The sequence below is a fragment of the Callionymus lyra genome, chromosome 18, assembly GCF_982586985.1.
Source record: "Callionymus lyra chromosome 18, fCalLyr1.hap1.1, whole genome shotgun sequence".
NCBI classification, from domain to species: Eukaryota; Metazoa; Chordata; class Actinopteri; order Syngnathiformes; family Callionymidae; genus Callionymus; species Callionymus lyra.
In genome coordinates this window covers 8,655,181-8,671,397 of record NC_141835.1, presented here as the reverse complement: position 1 = coordinate 8,671,397, position 16,217 = coordinate 8,655,181, and the positions used below count along the sequence as shown (strand labels likewise).

The 16,217-nt window shown below is 41.5% G+C and overlaps 1 protein-coding gene across 1 annotated transcript in view; it reads left to right on the top strand.

Annotated features, from left to right (window-relative positions):
• Positions 1-404: 404 nt before the first annotated feature.
• Positions 405-16,217, top strand: part of cnksr3 (cnksr family member 3) — a 48,409-nt gene continuing 32,596 nt past the window's right edge. The window contains exon 1 of the mRNA XM_087779365.1: positions 405-584. Coding sequence (XP_087635491.1) covers positions 479-584 — 106 coding nt within the window. The 5' untranslated portion in view covers positions 405-478. The remainder of the gene's footprint in view (positions 585-16,217) is intronic.

Genomic DNA, 16,217 nt, shown 5'->3' with positions numbered 1-16,217 from the left:
ATTCCGCCTGTAAAAAAAAAGAGTAAATGTTTATTTTCTAATCGTCACGTACAACATGAAACTGACGTTTAGATGACGTATAAAAGCTGTTTAATGTATTATAAAAGCAAACAAAGTGTAATTAATGGATTATAAACAAAGCTACCGGCGAGATATGCTGCGTTCATGAACTCAACAACGTTTCGTATCGGTTCACAAAAGCCAGAAACGAAATAGGAAAATAAATCCTTTTTAATTCCAAATAAACGTTATAACCAGACTATATGTCCGTGTTATTGGATATAGACTTAATAAAAATAATATAGTTTATAAAACACTATTTACACAAACGATCGCCGGTTTTCTCCTGCGGCCCGTGAACGCGGCGCGCGTCCACAAGGCTGCGCCGTGTGTTGCGCGGAGTCAGTCACGCGCGAGCTGCTCCACAGACACACGCGCACAATAATGTGACACAAAACCAAACTTTCGGAACATTTTCATGACAAATTCCATCTTTTATTCCCATTTTTTCCCGCGTATTTGCGACTCGAACATGGAGCCGATAACCAAGTGGTCGCCGAAGCAAGTGGTGGACTGGATGAAAGGTACGTTCAAACTCAACTTTTACAGGTATTTGTTCCAATAAACTGCGATAAATGTATACTTTTGAATATCCGCAACGTTTTGTTTACGTTTAAGTTCGGACTTATATTCGCTGTTATCTTCCGCCGGTTTCGTAGAAACTGCTCTCGTGCGACAACATACCGCAGTTTAACAATAGTTTCTCCAGATGATAACAAGTCTGTGAAAGTACCTCGTTTACCTCGATAAACGTGTTTTAAACCTCGTGATATCTACTGAAATATTCACAATTAAACTTCCTAAACTTCCCTTTCTTTCAATTGCAACACAGCTTTACTTTTAACTTGACCTATATTTGTGTTTTACTGAATAACTTCACGTGTAAATCCTTGAACTTTTGTCGCTGAACCAGTCAAAACATCAAAAGACATGTTTATATTTTTATTCTAGGTCAACAGTTGTTTATTTCCCGTCATTTTTATAATGGTTTAAACTTAATCTTTCATGGCATTTGGTGAAAGTTGTGTCTATAAGATGTGTGGTTAGTTCTCGACATGTACTTTATAACATGTGTTTCTTCTGCAAGAATGTTTTTGGGAGTCAAGATGAATTATTAAATCCCTTTTTTTTTGTTGGCCACATAAAATGACAGGATTTATCTGCACACGAGTGAATGTAAAAAAAACAACTATATGTTAATTATTTATTTTGCTTCAAAATAAACAAAAATATACAAATTTGCGTTTGACGTAAACATGATGTTTTCACTGGTGTTGACTCTGGTGTCTACAGACTTAAACCAAAGTAAGACAGTTTATTCGCACAAACTCGTCCTGTTGCTTCTTTCCAACTGTCTGTCACAAACCATTGTTTGCTCTTTATAAACACTTATATTTAAAGTAAACAAAGCTTCACCAAAGTAGAAAGTTCACGTTTGAAAACAAAACCTTCACCACATCACTTGTTTTTTTTCCCTTGTCAATCATTTTGACACTTTTGTCTCCGGTTTGAAAGGCGAAAAACGACAAATAACTCGCATCGTCGGCGTCGTTGTCGATTTGTAAGTTTCGTCTGAAACTGCCACAGAAGAATCCCATGAATCATATTCGCTCTATATTCCGGGGCGTCACGGCTCTGGTATGCCATGTGTGAACACGGACTGGTATGTGAAGCACGAGTGGAAACACAATGACTTCGGTTCCAAGCTGTGAAACGTTCAGATTTTAGTGTTTGTTTGGCTGTTGTTGTGGATTCCTTCATATCCAGAAGAAACAACCGTCTCTGGACAAAAACCCCAAAACTGAACACGCATCTTTGGACCGTCAACCGCCGTTGGTTGGTCGGCATACCCCCCCCCCCCCCGTGTGTCCAGGCCAGGGACGAGCATGGACGAAGGATTAGTTGTCCACACACTGCTGTCACTCTCCTGAAAATCAGACTCAGCGCTTGTCTTTATGGGACCTGACCAGTGGATTAGCGCTGCCCAACAGAGTGGATGAACAAACTGAAACGACAGCAGGGATTCGGACGAGCGTAAACTCTGCCCTTTAGCCCAGATGTGACTTCGACGAGTTCTTGAAACAAAAAGCTGAGTCGAGCGTCGCTTTAGCCTTTCGAAAGAAACTCAAGGCCTTGTCAAATGTAGCGTCACTTCAGATAAACCACCTTTTAATTTAACGCTGTAAGTATAGCTGGGAAAAAAAGTTAAAGCTAAAAGTTAGCAGAGTTTTGTCTCTAGCTAGCTTAGCTGACTCATCTTTATTGGGTTAAATTATTTTCTTTAGTCCATATTTAAAGGACCAGCTATAATAAACTTTTGCAGTACTGACTCCGGCCAGTTGGAGGCGGCACGCATAGATACCTATCGCTAGAGATCGATTGCAAAGAAGATTCTTTTTGGTGATAACCAGCTTTATTGTTGGCTGAAAACTGTACTCCGTCAATGTATTGCTGATGTAGCAGAAAACATCACCGGTATTTGTTGCTTATTTACTTTCCACAACCTATCTTAACCAGTGACGTAACGTCCTGTATCGTGTGCCAAGTTGTCTGGGGCAAAATATCCCACCCCTGCTATGAGAAGTCAAGGACGAAATCCAATTCTCCAGACTTAAATTGACATTTTTGAAACTTCAACCATAGCAAAGTTGGCAGTGAAACCCCGACTTAAAGATATTAACAAAAGGCTCAAAGATGGAAAGATGATTGTTCTCTTAAGTTCTCTCCTTGTCTTGTAATTGTAGCTTCCATACACATGTTACACGAGGAGATAAATGTCTGTCATCTTGAAACTTCAGCTGAGGACAGTGTTTTAACATGTCACCGAAAAGTTGAAAGGCTCGTTCGACGGTTCCCTAAAGTGCACATCAATCCAAAAAAAAAAAAAAAAAAAGCCACATTTGAACCTCTAATGTTGTTTTTAAATCCCCGGCTCTCTCGTGACGCACCATAATTAAGTTCTGCGGAGGTTCTTCTGTCCACTCGGCCTGGACTGCAGTTTCCCCATAAGTAACCGGATCCGCCGTCGATCCACCAAAAACCCACAAACAAACAGCGACGATGAGTTCAAGCGCATTGTTGCGCGTCGTCGGCGTATCTGCTTCCCGTCGATAGCTTGTTTGTTTATCTACGAGCGAAACGTAATCCGGCTCTGTTTTTGGACCCAACATACCTCTAATTGCTGGAAGCACCTCCTGACCAAAGCGACCATGACCCGATGTTGACCTAATAACATCTCTCTCTCTCGGGTCCGTTTCCTGCGTTCGCTTCGGGGGGAATTTCTCCGGCGAAGGACAAGGGGATGTTGTTGTGGATACTTGTTAATCACCTGCATTGTTCCCGGAGATCAAACCGGTGGTTGTTTATTAACAGTGAAAGGACATTTAAATAAAAATAAGGCCTTTTGTTCGGGGGGGATTTGGAGACTCCCTGGGGGGGCTTTGACTTCACCCTTGTTTTGCTGATGTCATGTCACATGTGGGACTCCTGACCTGCAGCCACTCTTCTCTGTAATATCAATTTTACAATCCGCCCATGCTTCATCATCGGCGCCCCCTCATGTGTTCTTCAACACAGTGGCTGAAATAATCCATTTAGAGGCATAAATCACAAACTGATCCTGCTAATACTTAAAAGGATCTCTTTGTCTCGGACTTAAAAAGCTGTTCTGCCAATCGACGACTCGGTTGTTAGCTAGTCGGTCACCCTTTAACTCGATCATCTCGGCAACTTTTAGACTAGTATTATCAGAGGCGTCTCATTTATGTGGTCGTTTTTTAGACTTAGCTCTTGATATAGTTTGGTACGGAACCGTTTTTCAGTCGTAAAACCTTGAACTATCTTGTCTTTTTATTGCTAAAGTGATCTCGTCGTTGAGATGGCATTTTCAGTTTTCATGGTACCCAAAGTGTAGCGAAATATCCAAACAATGTTCAAGCATTTAACTTAAAGGAATCTTCGCAATGAGCTAATCTTTCTTTTTATGTTGGTTTCTTTGGGGCCCTGTGTGTGACCCTTACAAGAATACCTCTTTCCCAAAGTAGCTGGGATAAACCCCAACCTTCCTTTGCTCTTTTGCAGTCCAAAATCTTAAAGGGTTCAGGGAACAAGTCAAATACGAATAAAGGTTTTCTATAAATCTACGCTGCATGTTGTTCCCTAATAATAGTCCTGAGCCAACTCTCGGCTCAATCAAAACAAAAGTATTGTCTGGATATCGTTTACTACACCGTCTACTTGAGTTTAAACGAGCAGGTTTCACCCAAACATCCCAGACACGCAGCGTCGAACCATCCCCGTCTGACGCGTGTGGTTTCTTTTACACCAGTGCGAACAAGTCGAAACTGTTTCCGATGGAAGGATCAGGAGACCCTGGATTGTTTTTCCAGAGTTGTTGTTCTCGCAGGGCAGTTATTTCCGTGTCATCGCTGCGTTTCAAGCGAAAACAATGTAGCGTTAAACGAGTACTGTGGTTGCTTTAAGTCTGTTTTTTAGACTTTATATTGAAATGCTTTTAACCATCAAGTGACATCTTGTTTTCATATCATAGTCACTTTTTTTTGGGTAGTCTATCTTAGGGTTCACCTGTGATGACCCTTAAACTAGCCGCCCCTTATTACACCTCAATTTGACCTCGACATTTTTGCCATTTAAACAGACTATTAAAAGATGCTTTGCTACCTAGTACAAATTACAGTACTTTTAATAAAGCGGGCGGCCCCGGATTTGGCCCTCAGGCCGATCTGACTGGTAAATATGTGTTTGGACTCGAGGTCTCCTGTCAGGGGAGCATGTGTTGACCTCTTTGCATCAAGTAGACGGAAGGCACTGACAGAACAGCCAGAAGGCGTTGTGACGTCGTATCCCGACTTCCAAGTGGCACCGTTGTGACAAAAAGGTAATTAGTTTGACGAGGACGTGTCAAAACCAGCTCTTAAGGTCGTGTTCACGGAAACCTCACTGACTTGACTCGCCATCGCCTGAGTGACTTGAGTAAACGGAGGCTGTTTCACCGGTGGATTTGATGGATCCAGATCTTTATCTTAAGACGGATCTTCTTAAACTGTGTCGATGTGTAACAAGGCCTGTGTGTTTTCACTCGATCGCACAACAAGGTAACAAGGCCAGGCTCACATGAAATTGTCATCTTCTCCTCATCCGTCCATTCACTCGTTGATAATCACACCATTGTGTCCCAGCGATGGGCAGATAGCGTTGTTGCTTCTCCATAGAAATGGTCTTAAAAGTGCCGAGGAAGTGTTGAAAGAGGATTCCCCCCCCCCCGGGGAGACGAGGCTGAATGGAACCATCCTGGTCTCGGATCCCCCCGTGGCCTGTTTCTCACTGGTGTTCAGGTCTGTTCGACCCCCGGGAGCTCCGACATATGGGTGACTTTCGAGACAAGCCATCAATAGTTAATACCGTTAATCTAGTAATTAAGTTATGGGTTTTAACACCTTTTCAACCGGTCTGAGGCTGAGTAATGAAAATAGAAACGGATACAAAGGATTAAAGCGGTAAGACTTGAGCCCTGAATAATGTGGTCATAGACGTTTAGAGAAAGTTAAAAGAAAGACTTCTAGTGTCGTACCAGATGTACCTTGTTGACCCAACATATACCAGTACATTTACTGCAGTATATTGGTAGGATTCTGGGCTACCTTTGCAGAGACTGTTCCCCCCCATCACCTGGACCTTCATGCATTGATGACAAAAGATCAGGAGTCAGATGGTAGTTTTCCGGGAATATTAATGTATGTGTTTTAGGTGTATTCTTATATAAGTAAGTAAGTAACTAATAGTTATTTGTTCAACGCCTTTCTAGACCAGGGTCACAAAGCGCTTGAACAATCAAAAACGATACACAGTTAAAACTATATACTATAAAAAGTACAAAGACACATGAGACAAACACAGAAGTAATAACAATAATAACAGAAGCTGGAAACACCAGGTTGATATTCATCATATCTCGGATCATCAAGTCATTTTATGTTGGTCTGCATGTGCTTTTAAGAACTTTTGAATCGTAGTTTTACCCTCAACTACACCTGACTATGTCAAAACACTTTTTATAAATCTTTCATGTAAAAGAAACCGATGGGAAAATAACTTTATCCTCTAAATATGACGTCAATAAATTTGCATATAAGTATAAACCCATAAATCAGAAAAAAAAATATATATATATAAATTTAATAGAATAATAAACGCGATATTAAATTGTAAGCTGTCGGAAAGAATGTCTATGTTCTACTCCGACCTCTTGAGGGCCGCATGAATACAGTCAACAAGCTCCGTCTTAGCAGTAAAAGATGGATTTCTGGTATTTATTTTTTCGTTGTTGACCCTTTGCGAAAATATTTTGACTTTTGGACTAAAGAGTTGTCTGCTAAGATTAGCCATTAGTAGATCAGGGAAGGTTTTTTTAAAAATGTTGGCCCTTTCAACACCCCTAGTAGACCCCTCTAATTTCTACAGATCAGCAGAACTTCTTCCTACTGTGCACGTCTTCTCTTTCCAGCGCACAGCGAGCTCTGTTTGCTCTTTATTCAAATGTCAAATGTGCAAATCACCTCATGATCTCTGCGAGCTGTTTGGCCTCAGCCTGGTGTAAGCGCATTGATCTGTGAAGTGCGGCGCTTAAGCTTCGTGAATAAAAAGCCACGGCGACCATAATGACCTCTCGTGCGAGGGAAGCCCCGCCCCCCCTGCTCGCCGGTCCGGATTGTCGGGCACCACAGGTGTTTGCACGAGGGTGTCCTCACACAGTAGGGAAAGTTTTGCTTCCAGCGTGCTATCAAACTAATGCGGTGACGCTCCAGCGGTCACTGAACACGAATGGAATGCGGCCACTGTTTGGTCAGTTTCTCCTGCCAAGCCAAACTGGAAAAGCTCTGAGAATGAGCCGCCGTCGCGGGTCACACATGTCCCATGTTGTGTTTGGGGGGCCATAAGTTGATTTTAAGGGATTTAAAAAACGACAAGAGTGCGGTCGACTGTCCCCCCCCCTCCTTTCACTCCAGAAAATCCTCTTGTCTCGGCTCACAGTGAAGCGGGACGTCACCGTGGTTCTGAAGTGGCGCTTTGAACGTGTTCGGGCTCGTCCGACCGCTGTCGCCGCCGTACAACCTTTTCTAGCTCCATCGACGGGCGTGAGAATACGGCTGAGAATATGGCTTCAATATCCTGTTTTTCCCGGCGTATGTTTGTAGGTGTTTCCGATCGTGTTTGCTCTTGTCTGCGTTTGAACGTCTTTGAGCGTCGATGGACGTGGTCGGCAGCTGTGAAGCCCCCCGATGGGCCGACAGTCGGCGTGTAGGACGGATGGAAGTGTTTACTCTTTAGCTAGGATGCTAGAAAACACCTGGGAGATGAAACGGGACTCCTGGGGTTTAATTGATGGTCTTTCTTTTGTTGTTCTTTCATAATGTCAATAATGACCAAATAAAAGTTTCCTCCGAGCGCTCAGGTTACATCCCATAGTCCCAAAACTATGCCTCAAATGTATTCCTTTAGCCCTGAAAAATTAACACATTTCTTTAGAATATAGTTTCTGCAGTTGTACTTAAAGAATAAAAAGAAAATGTAGCTTTCAGGAAGAAAGAGTGAATGGTTACTCGTGACAAATGTTGGTTCCAAACTAGGTTTGACTAAACCTTTAAATACGAAACTAATCCGCTAACATAATAATCCTAATCCTGCGTCACTTGGCCAGATTATGATACTGTTCAGTTTGAAGCTGAATTTACATAAAATAAGAGGTTGTTTTTAAACGGCGCTGTTTCCATTGAAGGTTGACTTGGGAAGGACCCTAACTGAAAAAAAGGAAGATCAAAACCTAGTTTTTTCTCACATATTTATTTGAAAAAAACCAATCCAGATCCGTCCACTTTCCATGTTTTGCAGCTTTTACATGGTATATAAATGGACCAAAAAACACTTGCATTTTACATTCATAACTTTTTGTTACACTTTTTAGATTTTGCACTATTGTTTTTTACTTCACGAAAGTAACTTAGTCACGCTATTGTTTATTGCTATAGTTTATTGCTATAGTTTTTTTATTTTGTGCTTCAAACCTTAAAAAACAAAACCTTCTTGAAAAACACCTTTTTTGGACAGAAAATTAATGGCCTCGCTGGAGCCTGCGGTCGTTTCTACAAGCGTTACCTCAGACCGTGTGAATGTGCGAGTCGACGCCAGTAAACAGCAACACATATATATATATATATTGATATGGCTCGTATAGTAGGACTGGAACTTTCTGGAACCACCTTTTCTGTTGTGTTTCCATGGGTGGCACCTGGAAAAAAAAAAAAAAAAACCTCCCTCCCTGTCCTTTAATTCCGTGATGCTCAGCGACTGCTCTCTTTATTATTTTTTTTATAAGCTTCGCCAGTCAATCATTGCTGCAGGGGTTTATGGAGACAGGTGGTGGCAGGAAAACAAACAAGCCTCACCTGGTAAAGGTTGTTTTTTTTAAGTGAAGACAAAAGCACCAATATGTGTGTCGATGAGGCTGCGATGGAGGTTGATGAACTGGAGATAGCGCCGGCTCTCGGGCGTGTTTTGTCACCGCTGACTCACCAGGACGCATCTGTGTTTTGACACTGAGTCACTGAGAGTTTTCAGGGAAGGTGAATACCTGCCTGATGACCTGCTTTTGTTTGTCAGTCAACAGAGTTACGCAAAAAACAGATTATTATTTGGACGCGGAAATCATTAGCGCTAATAAGCTAAGGCAGTTTATCTGGTATGGTTTGATTCGTCAGCTAAAGCCTTTTCAATCCCACGTTTACTTGTTGATACCGTAGTAACAAGGATATATGTGTAGTATTTGTCGAGTACTTGACTCTGGTGTCGCAGAATCTACAGACCACATGACTCTTGACGAAGTCGTAACTGCTTTCATTTGTTTTTTAAACCAAAAATGTTAAAAACATCAGCTATAAAAGCAGCCGTAGTCGACTGTATCCTCTCGTCCTCAGTAATACACTTTTAAAAAAATATAAATCATAAAAGATAATTAAAATAAAAATTGATTTATTAAAAAATAACCAAATAAATGTAAATAGTGCTGTTGAATATCAATCTGTATTGTAAATAAAAAGGAAAAAATATATTGTGATATTTATCCAGTGTGTTATCTCAGGGCCTTCGATAACACAACCCTGACCCAGAGACAACACAAGGGTTAAGTGTATCTAGCTGCTGGACACCCATAGGCTTTATGGGAGGGTTGACTAGGCAAGAATACCTAGTATATAAATAGTTAAAAATAACAGCGTGAGAGTCATGACTGGTCAAAATAAAGCTCATCATTATAGGTTTTATTTTTTGTAATCTCACTTAATGCTGCTTAAAAAACTATTCAAAGGCAAATAAAGGATCAAATGATCCAGATTAAAAAGATATCTAGGGCAGTAATGTGGCTCAGAATAGTTTCCTACAGACTAAAAAACTCTCAAAAATGGACAAAAAAATAGTGTCTTGTGCGTCGAGCAGAACACGAGCGTCAAAATATTCAACACTTTTCTCATGAAGCTAAGTGGGCCACCCCCCCCCCCCATCTTTATTGTGGTTACCATAGCCAGCTATTATGGTTCTGGTTGGAGGGTCTGTAATCAGTTCTCTGGGCCACCCGGCTCATACTTCATCTCTCCATGACAGGATGGAGCCGGCGAGCCCAGTCGGTCCTGTGATGTGTTTGCGTCTCCATGACTGTGATGTCGAACTCGCATCAGATCCGCGGGGTCTTTAAAAGCGTATAATTTCTTTGTCTTCGCTCCTCTCGGAGAACAAGAGCGTAATTATAGCTTTCGTGTCGAGGCGGTGATTTGCAGGTTGTCGCGAAATGAGTGTTTTAGACTCACAAACAGAGTCTTGTGTGCACGAGGTAATCTCAGGCCACACATTTCAGCTCAATATGCTTTTTGGTTATTTGGCTGGTTAAGGTGTGTTTTGTTTAGTTTTTTGTGTTAAAAGTGACAAGTGCTCTTTCAGCCGGAGACCTCTGGGGAGTCGACGCCACCACAACAATGTGACGTGGAGATGAAGGGATACGCAGGGTGGAGTGGCAGAAACAGGACTTGGAATAAAAGGAGGGGCGGGGAGCCATTTTTAGTTTTCCTTCCGTCTTTTTTTTTTTTTTAGGGATTTATGTTGCATTGTTCTGTGGCCTGTAGTGAAGTGTTTCTCCACCAGAAACTGGTTTCTTTGTACCACATGAGTCGTACTCTAGCAAGCTAAACATGTATAGTTGGCAAGAGTCTGGCGATACATATCACGAAATATACTATGATATATTGTGATACTGTAGTAACAACGATATATTTGTAGTATTGTCCGAGTACTTGACTCTGGTGTTGCAGAATTTACAGACCTCTTGACGAAGTCGTAACTGCTTTCAGTTTGTTTTGAACATCAGCTTTAAACGCTGCTGGAGTCAACTGTATCCTCTCGTCCTCAGTCATCGTCAGGATTTAAATGTTTATCTAGCTGTGGAGGACACAATGACTGCTGCCGTCTAGTTAAATGCTACACAAAATAGCCACGAGTATTTGCTAGTTTGTTGTATTGAATTGTAAATACTTTTTTTAATATTTCATTTTATACACAAGTTATTGAAATAAAAACCATTAAAGAACTGTGATTAAAAAATGAAATTGATACAGTGCAGTACACAAAAATATTCGACTTAAATATTCAACATATTTGAAGATACTGTATGTTTATGATTGTTTTAGCTAAGTTAGCATGAACTGTATAAGTAAGTAAGTAAGTCATTTTTATTTGTATAGCGCTTTTCTAGACCAGGGTCACAAAGCGCTTAAACAATCAAAACAATATTCAATAAAGTATATATTTTAAAGATCAAGATAAAACTGATAACACAACAGGAAAGCTTCAACCACAAATACAAAACTACATAATCTACTTTAACTTGCACCACTACTACAATAGTACCTGAAAACACAATGTTACGAACCAGGAGCTTCTAAACTGTACACAGTCGGCTCCACCTCGACGTGACCAACGCTCCCCTACTGAGCGTCACCTTCCGATCTAAAGCCCCGTCAGTGTGTTAACCAAGCGAGCTCCCGCCGACTGATATACTTCACCCCTCGACAGGCTGTGAACTTTAACCCCTTCTTCTCCCATCAGTCATCGCCCGTCAAGAGACAGAGTCGCGTTTGTCCGCCTGTAGTAGAGCTTTTCTCAGCTGCTGCCTCTCACGGGGGAACTCTGGACATTTTGCAGTCGTCCTAGATTAGCAGAAGTGAAACACTCCTTGTCGGCCGCAGGAAGCGGCGATAAGATTATACCGGGGGGGTCACGGGAGGTCAGCTGAGCACTCACTGGTCACCAGGAAATACCGATTAAGTGTGTGTTGATTATTTTATTAAGTTGCTAAAGACTTTGGGCTACATCTAAAATGGTTTGGACTAGTTTTTGTTATATATAAAATCTTCGTAACCCCCCCAAAAAAGTGTTTTGGTTGTTTGACGCCATGTTTATTTGGACCATTTGGTTTTTCTCCCACAGATGGCTTCCAACCAGCAGCTTTTTAAGGGGTACCTTTTGCTTTACAAGACAGGATTTGGCTGAAGTCACAAAATAAGGCACTACCTTGTACTACCGTTGTTTTTGGTTGGTGAGCGACGGATTAGGAGAATGAAGATTTAATAATACTGGGGAAACTGGTGGTAAGATTAAAGAATAATTCATAGATAAAGGTTTCTATACGTTTCTATACTATTTTTTGGACACTGCTTTTGTCTATTATTTAGATTTATTTATGTTTTTAATTGTATTTTATGTACGAAATAGACCAATTTATTCATTCATTAGGTGGATCGTTCCATCACTCTTTGTTTTATTTGTATTTAAAGAGATTTTTACGCTTTTTCAACATTAAGACGAAAGAAAAAGCCCTTATATATAGACATTAATAAATAAACGATCCCGACACCAGCATGTCCAGTTCATGGATGAAGTCGTATATATTTCTAAAACTGCAAAAAACTGCAAAAAAGTGGGAAATAAGGAATATATAGTTAAAGTATGTCTGAAAACTTTGTGGAAAATGTGTAATTTGTTGGAGAAAGACTCTTTGATTTGGAAGAGCTGCTGGTCTGAAGTATTAAGAGGAGTATGTAGGGAACATTTTTGAGTGTTTATCCAGGATTGTCCAGAGGTTTGAAGACATAGCTAGGAAGTGTTGCTAGGCTACATGGGCAGGAAACCACCTTTCCTGCCAGGGATGAAAGTGGGATGTTCTTGGTCAGCGCTGAACAGGAAATAGAAATGTTTAGAGTCTCCTGCTTCCAAACTATGCTGGTAAATACCCAGATCATTTCAAGAAAGCGACACACAACCGTCAATAACAAAGCATCCTCTGACGTCACATAGAAAATTGACATTTGTGTCACGGCCGTTCCCAGTTCGGGAAGAGCTCTGCCCAGTGTGTCTGTGTGTACAAGCTTTGTGAAGTCATGCGCCGCGGTTGCCGAGACGAGCTTTTCCTTTTCTAATTACAGCACTGCCTGGTCCCGCCGCAGACCATTGTGCCGGAGCGATGTGAACTCCCACAATGGAGCTTCTCAATGGAGAACAATGACTGAAATTCCTGGCCGTTCCCTGCAGGTTCAGAGGCTGGACTCGCGAATAAAGACAGCAGAGTTACAGTGTCCCACTGCCATTCTACACCCGGTAGCTTTCCCACCGGCACCCATCCACCCCCCCCACCCCCCGGTGGGGATATTTAGTGTTTGTTAGTGCTGCTCCCACTGGGAGGGGTGGAGGCATGGGAGAGGAGAGAAAAAAAAAGGTTTCTAAAAGTGTAATCAAAACCCTGAGAATCAAAGGAACCTGAAAATATCCTCGAAAATATCTTTCAAGTCTGAGGATCGGAGACAAAAATAGTTCCGAGAGGAAGCGCTCTGTTGCAATAATGTCGTCTGTGTCCAGCGGCTCTTTGACCTCTAACATCATCTCAGATTATTTTGGTTTCTCGCTTTCTCAGCTGTTCACCCCGTCTTTTTTTTGGGACCTTTTAGAATAAGATTCCTAATGAATTAGCTGTCCCAGCTTTTCGGAATCACAAGGTTTTGAAGCGATTGAATGTGGACTGGCATGAATATGTGGTTTGAAGTTTCTTGTTCACCGTTTTCACGCACAAGTTGGTCTTGTAAAGGTTGTTGGTTTGATCACTGCTGGGGCTTTGACTTAAGCTGTAAATACCACGGTCTTTTTTTTTTCAGGAATCAATGGGTTAAAGCAGAAATTCCTCTGGTAGGAATCCAACCAATGACTCGCTGCTAACTGCTTCTGACAGGTGTGGTGACTAATGGTTAACAAGTCACGATGGATTTTCCCTTTGATTCTTCTCTTGAGCTCCGCTGCTGGACCCTCAGTGTTCGGGTCCTTCAATTAAAAGAATTGGGGATTAAAACAGTCAATGAACGTTGATAAGAATTGACTTTTTAGTTTTCTCTGAATTTTAATGACGAATCTGTAAAACAAGGTCAAGATTTTATGTACGAGTAGTAAACACGATAATCTTTGTTCTCGTAGACAAACAACTTGTTTTATTGCCGACACCAAGAAGATTATGTTTCCGCCGTCATCGGCTTGTTTGGTAGTAAACAGGATGAGTCAAAAACGCACAAGCAATTTAAAAAGCATCTGGGAATTTTGATAATAAACAAGCAGAGGTATAGGTATGTCAACAGTGAGGCCCCGGGGACCATTTGTAGCCCTTATTATTCACCTAGAGAGAGAAAATATAGCATTTTTAAAAGCTTTTTTAAGATGTTTTTTCCCCCTGTCCTTAAATACGTTATCAATGTTCTTTTGAACTGGATGAACATAAAAGAGGCTTTTATTTTCTTATTTATTTTAAAGTTCTGAATTAAATAAATAAATGCATTAGCAATTTAAGCTACAACGAAAGTTGTTCAAGTTCAATTCCTGCTCAAGTGACTTTGGCCCTGAAGCAACACAACTATGGACTTGGGGACGTTAGTAGTTTTATTTATCATAGTGTTTAAAGTATTTTAGAAAGGTTTGTGAAATCGGACCCTTGGCACAGTTATGCAATTTTTTAGTGTCTTTCTAGTTACTTCTTCAATAAGTTCCAAACGTTTAGTGCCATCCATCAAAATAGTTGTCTGAATTTTTGTTCCTAAACAAAAGACATGAGACTAAATGCTTGATAAGAAAGTGCTGCATTCTATTTTTTCTGTGTTAGAGTTGAAGTATGTTGGGGTCTTGTTCACGTGTAAGGCAAGGACGACCAGTTAGGTCTACGCACCGATAGATAAGGAATCTTTGAATAGTTCCAGTTCGTCCTTGGAATACCTTGAATCCTCCTGATACGTCCGCGCCTCTTTGCTTAAGCTGCTGCCTCAGCGGAAGGATTAACGTGCGAACGATTGCTTTTAAAGGATAAAGAACGACATTTAAAAGTACATTTTCTAACAAGAATTCGCTGTAATTTACTTTTAAGTAGCTCAAAATGAAGTGGGATTTGAACCGGCCTCCTTCCGCATCTGCTAATTCCGAGTGAGGTACCTGTGGTTCGTCGCCAACTGACGACCATACCATGCAAATGGTATCATGTGACACATAAACCGACCGCAGAACACGCCCGGTGCGGCGCGACACTTCAGCAATGATATTTACTAACCAGGGAGGTTAGCGACTCCCGGAACAGAGTGACTTCTGTGGCTTCGGGGTGTCGGGGTGTCCTGCAGCTGACAGCTTCTTCGGATATCAGGGCACCGGGCCACGCGTCTGCAGCTGCCTCCTCTCAGTGCGTCCTTTCATAGAAGGAAAAGATTCGCTCTCTACGCCCACCGTTTGACATGCAGGCACCGGTGGCCCCTCCGAGGGACCCTGTTGCATGACTAGGAAGGGCGTGTTTGGCTGTTTATTTTAGTGTGTTGACGCTCGCCTCGGTATCATTTGAATCCGATCGAAATCTCTTAAGGACGCTTCAGGAATCGCACACACCCCGAGTATAGCGGGCGATTGTTTAACCAGCCAACTGACGTCCCAGCCGTTAACTTGTGTGTTTATCCACAAAGATCGCAGTCCCACCTGTTCCTTATCTGCAACACACACACACATCCAAACAAACGCTTGGCTTTAAAAATACAGTCAGGAAAAAGTAGTCCAGTGGTTCGTCGAGATAAGATCAGGTGACGCCGTTGACCCCAGCAGCGCCGTGACCACAGCTTATAAACCCATTTATGACGAGAATTCATCCCAGGTTTGTTTTGAGTTCATGGCTGTAGAAATGACTTTTTCTGAGTTGAACAACTTTTCTTGGTCATGACTAATCACCGTCAATCTTTACTGGGTAATAACTGTAAAAATGGTAACAAACGCTTTCTCACCTGGTCTTTGGTCGTTCCGGGTTTTATGCCCGTTCTTAAGTGTGGCGTTTGAGCTGGTGTGGTGGGACTGAGCAGTCTAGTGGTCTTCATCTTGTTGAGTGTCATGTCAGTGCTGCACTGACTCATTTTCAAGCTCAATAAACACTCTCTTGCGCCTACTAGGGGTGTAAAAAAAACATTGTTACACTTGAATGTTGTTGTTTATTTTTATTTTTGTGATACGATATCAATGTTCAACAGCACTGTATAGATTTATCATAGTTCTAGTAGTCATTAAGTCCTCTAAGGTTAAAGGTACAATAAAATCCTGAGCTATCCCGCTCCGATGACTGGGGACGAGAGGATACAGGCGAGTCCAGCAGCTTTTAAAGCTGATGTTTGGACATACTTTGGTTTTAAAAAAACAAATGAAATCAGTTACGACTTCGTCAAGAGTCATGTGGTCTGTAAATTCTGCAACACTAGAGTCAAGTACTTGGACAATACTACAAATATATCCTTATTCCTACAGTGTCCCGATATATTCTAACGTGATGTATAGTATTTCCAGATTCTTGCTAATACACACCCCTGACGCTCTCTCAATGAACTTATTGCCGCAGTTGTTTACCAAAGAAATGCTGAGACCCTGTTTTTCTTGTTATTAAAATAGTTGTTTAATCCCTAATAAACCAATAACTGCAGGAGTTTTGAACAGTTTTGGTTCAGGTGACTCTGCTGTGTGTTTGAGCGCTATACAAATGTTGGTTTTCC